We start from the raw sequence: 4,239 nt of genomic DNA on the forward strand, positions 1-4,239 counted from the left end.
CTTTAAATTTCGGGTCGTTACAGATGGCGACTACACTGGGGACTTTAGAGAGTCAAGCCTGTTTTAATTAATTGTGTACAAATTCGTAATAGCTTTATATATATTTGCTTTACTTCCTCTCTCTCGTTTATTATGTTGTTTATCTTTGTTGTTATATTTTGACATGTGTGTATGAGGATTGGGTTCAACTTTAGAAAAGATGATTTTTGTATTGTTGTACGCTTGTTCTTCAATTGTTTTGCAGATTGGGTAGTTTTAGATTTATGTGAAGGTTTGTATGCTCCCTCCACACACAACACCTACACGTTGATCACACACTATGAGTGGGGCCCTATACCCGGGTCTGAGTGAAACATAAGATAGGCTAGAGGTTGTGTAGTGGTAGCCATTTTGGATGTACGTCCTGTTTGGTTATTGCGAAAACCTCATCTAGAGTGTAACTCTTTCATTGTGCACCACATCTGTTAGTTCAACTATCGTTGTGGTCAACACTTTGAATTGAGATCTTAGCTCTAGAGACCAAAATTGTTAGGATCATAGAACTACCTTACGAGAGTTTGTCACTTGATAGAACAACCTATTGATTTATAAAACTAAAGTCATCCAGTTTAGGATTAACCACTTTAGGACACAAAGGGAGCGTATTTCCTTCTCACTCTTTACTTCCATTCTTGCATCATTCAGCATTTTTAGCATCTCACATTGCCCATTTTGAACTCTTCCAGGGAACTTTGTTAGAGAAACGTTGATTTCCAGAGCTTGATTGTGAGTATCATTGATGGAAAATAGTATGGGATCACATCACGAGGAGGTGATACCACCCACATTGAAAAAGACTTTGCACCTGAAAGCAAAGAAGCCTGATACTGAAAGTTTGAAGGTTTTGGGTCGAACGTTGAAGAAAACACAACGTCTTACTCTTGCTAGAAAATATGGGGAAATTCTAGATCTATTAGAAGTTGATGTGCAAGTAGATGCAATCACTGCGGTTGCTCAGTTTTATGACACACCTCTGAGATGTTTCACTTTCCGAGATTTCCAATTGGCACCTACTTTGGAAGAATTTGAGCAAATTCTTGGCTTATCATTAGAAGATTTTGAGAAGCCATACCGCTACTTGGGGCACTACCCTTCTATGCATGCTATTGCTGACGTGTTAAAAGTTCCTGAGAAAAGCTTGCAAAAAAAAAGACAAAATAGAAATGGGACCGATGGATTTTCAAGAAAGTACCTGGAGGAGCACCTTCGTCACTTAGCTGAAATTGAAGACTGGGAGGCTTTCATTGATGTGCTAGCTCTCACCATTTATGGTATCCTCATGTTCCCAAATGTTGACGAGTTCGTGGACTTCGCAGCTATAGATGTCTTCTTTGCTCGCAAGTTTAGAGGTGAAAATCCTGTTCCTGCCATTCTTGCTGATGTCTACTATACTCTAAATTTTTGTTATGAGAAGAAGGGCAAAAGAATTTTGTGTTGTTTACCAATGTTATTCATATGGCTCACTGCCCATGTCTTCAAAAGAGGATACGAGATCTTATACCCCATCACTGAGTTTCAAAGATATCAGTTAAAGGCTAAAAGTGGTCATGAATGGACTCAAATTTTAGCACGATTGGATGAAAAAAGTGTCCGATGGTATCCTCGATGGGTTGAAAGAGAAACTTTGATCTACCAATGCGGTGATTTCCCTAATGTGCCTCTCATGGGTACCCGAGGGTGTATCAATTACAACCCATCCTTGTCACAACGACAACTCGGTTATCCTATGAGAAGAGCTCCCACGGAAGACATGATAGCTCCTTTCATTCTTTATGATATGAGCTCTGCACGTAATGAGTTACTTAAAAGAGTTCGAGATGCCTGGGATAAGGTCATTCGAAAAGGAAAGGAGTTGAGGATTAAGAGTTGTGGAGTCCAAGATAGCTATCAGCAGTGGGTTAGGTGTCGAGCACAAGAAGTAAAGCTACCATTCCAAGTTTTGACATTCACCACAAATGTTGAATCATCAATGTCTGCCTCCCACGACAGTGAAGAGATAAGAGAAATACAAGAAAAACTGATGAGGGTCGAAGAAGAGAGGAAGAAGATAGAAGAAGAGCTTAAGGGAGCTAGACAAAAGTGTGAGGCCTTGGAGCGAGAAAATAAGAGGAAAAATCATACCCTTGAGGAAGCTGATAAAAGAGCCAAGATCGAGGAAAATTATGTGCTAAAAACTAAGGGGTGCCTTCGTGCAGCAAACAAGGAGTTAAGCCTTCGAAGACAAGAAAGAGATGAGGCTATTGCTAAAAGCACTCAACTTGAAGAATTACTAAGAAATTCTAATGCAGAGCACAAAGAATCAAAGAGGCAAATGGCAGAGATGAGGGGGCTAATGGAGATGAGAGTTGTAGAATATGAAGACAGGCTAAAAAGAGAAAAACAATGTACAGAGAAAGTGATTGCGATGTACCAAGACTCGATTCGAAGAGAGCAAGAAGAAGTACAAAGGCTAACTGATTACATCGGAGGGCAAGATGAAACCATCGATGCATATAGGCATGAAGTGGCGTTCTGGATGACTCGCTTTTCCAAATTGGCTGAGCTCGCTAATGATGCAATTGAAGACATCCCGGATAAGTTGGGAATGGCAGAGGCACTGGTGAACCCCCTCACTACTCCTGTGGAGATTCAAGACTTCATTGAGTATTGTAGAAATTATATTATGAAAATGAAACAGATTATCATCAGGCGAATGTAAAAGCAATGTATCCCTCTGAGACACTTGTACTATGCCATGGTTTGTAATGAAGACATTTTGTTTGCTACCCGTTTGTGATCTTGTACTGACATTTAATGGGACCTAGTACTTTCGAACGTGACGTTCCGGGGAACGGTCCTAACAAAAACGATCAATGATACTCACGTCAGACTTACACGCATCAACGATTCTCCGACAAACTTGAAACATTAGCATTATTATTCATTATATTATTTATTTTTAATTTTTTTCAAATTTAATTAATATCACTTGCAGAAATCATATAAGATTCAAACATTGCGCGACCAAAGAAAGGTAATACCAATCAAACCCGAGTTCATAATACCAGATCTCGGACCAGAATGGCAGCAAGCGATCAAGATGGGAGGAACATAAGTCAGGAAGTAGACGAGGTAAGAGAAAGAATGAATACAATGGAAGAATTGTTACGAGCTATGGCAGTATCCATCAGTATGCTTGGGGCAAATGGGGCCGCAGGGAATGCGCAACAGCACTCAACAACTCAGCCGGGCGATGCCCAAGGGAATAACGGGATGGGAAACGCAAACGGGCAACCGCATATTGGTGAAGGATATCAATCAGTGGAGGATGCCAACGCTGAAGTACATGGACAAGCTGGGCAGAATGGACAGGCAACAGGGACCCAATTTGGGAATGGCCGTGTCTCTGATCAGAAGGACAAGGTAAAGGATGGATGGATGGAGAAGATGGAAGAGAAGATCAAAGCTATTCAAGGTCCTAGTGCTTACGGATCTCTTGGGGTGGAGGAATTATGCTCCGCGACAGACGTGATTATCCCTAAAGATTTCAAGGTCCCAGATTTTTCTAAGTATGATGGAAGTACAAACCCAATCATCCACCTGAAGACGTACTGCACGAAAATGGCAATATGGTCCAAGGATGAGAATTTCCTTGTTAGTTTCTTCCATGAGAGTTTGGCTGGTCCTGCATTAGAGTGGTACATCCAGATGGATCATTCTAAAATTGGTTGTTGGAAAGACTTGGCAGATGCGTTCATGAACCAATATCGATTCAATTTAGATACTGCCCCAACTAGAGAACAATTGGCAGCTTTGCAAAAGGAGAACAAAGAGACCTTTAAGCAATATGCCCAAAGATGGAGAGCTCTTGCTGCACAAGTCCAACCTCCGCTGACACTATCTGAGATGTGTTCATATTTCCTAGGGACTTTAGGAGCTCCATATGTTGGGTCAATGGCCGGTGCTGCATATCGGGATTTTGCTGATCTCATAGCTGCAGGTGAAAGAATTGAAATTTTAGCCAAAGCTGGGAAGTTGCCAATGGACTATAGACAGAGTAGTCCTCCCAAAAAAGGATTGCAACCTAAGAAACGAGAATCCGAAGTGAACCATGTCAGGCATCAGCAATCTTTTATGCCTCGACATCCTACACCAAACCCAAGCCACCCTCATCCCACACGTCCACAGTATCGTCCAAATCACGCTCAACCACATCAAAAC

General features: G+C 41.4%; 1 protein-coding gene across 1 annotated transcript; it reads left to right on the forward strand.

Annotated features, from left to right (window-relative positions):
• Positions 1-790: 790 nt before the first annotated feature.
• Positions 791-2,737, forward strand: LOC133318582 (uncharacterized). Its single transcript, XM_061520594.1, has one exon. The coding sequence runs from the start codon at positions 791-793 to the stop codon at positions 2,735-2,737; it is 1,947 nt and encodes a 648-aa protein (XP_061376578.1).
• The last annotated feature ends 1,502 nt before the right edge of the window (positions 2,738-4,239 follow it).

This window comes from Gastrolobium bilobum, unplaced genomic scaffold, assembly GCF_033153095.1.
Source record: "Gastrolobium bilobum isolate Gb01-03AN ecotype WA unplaced genomic scaffold, APGP_CSIRO_Gbil_v1 utg18939, whole genome shotgun sequence".
NCBI lineage: Eukaryota > Viridiplantae > Streptophyta > Magnoliopsida > Fabales > Fabaceae > Gastrolobium > Gastrolobium bilobum.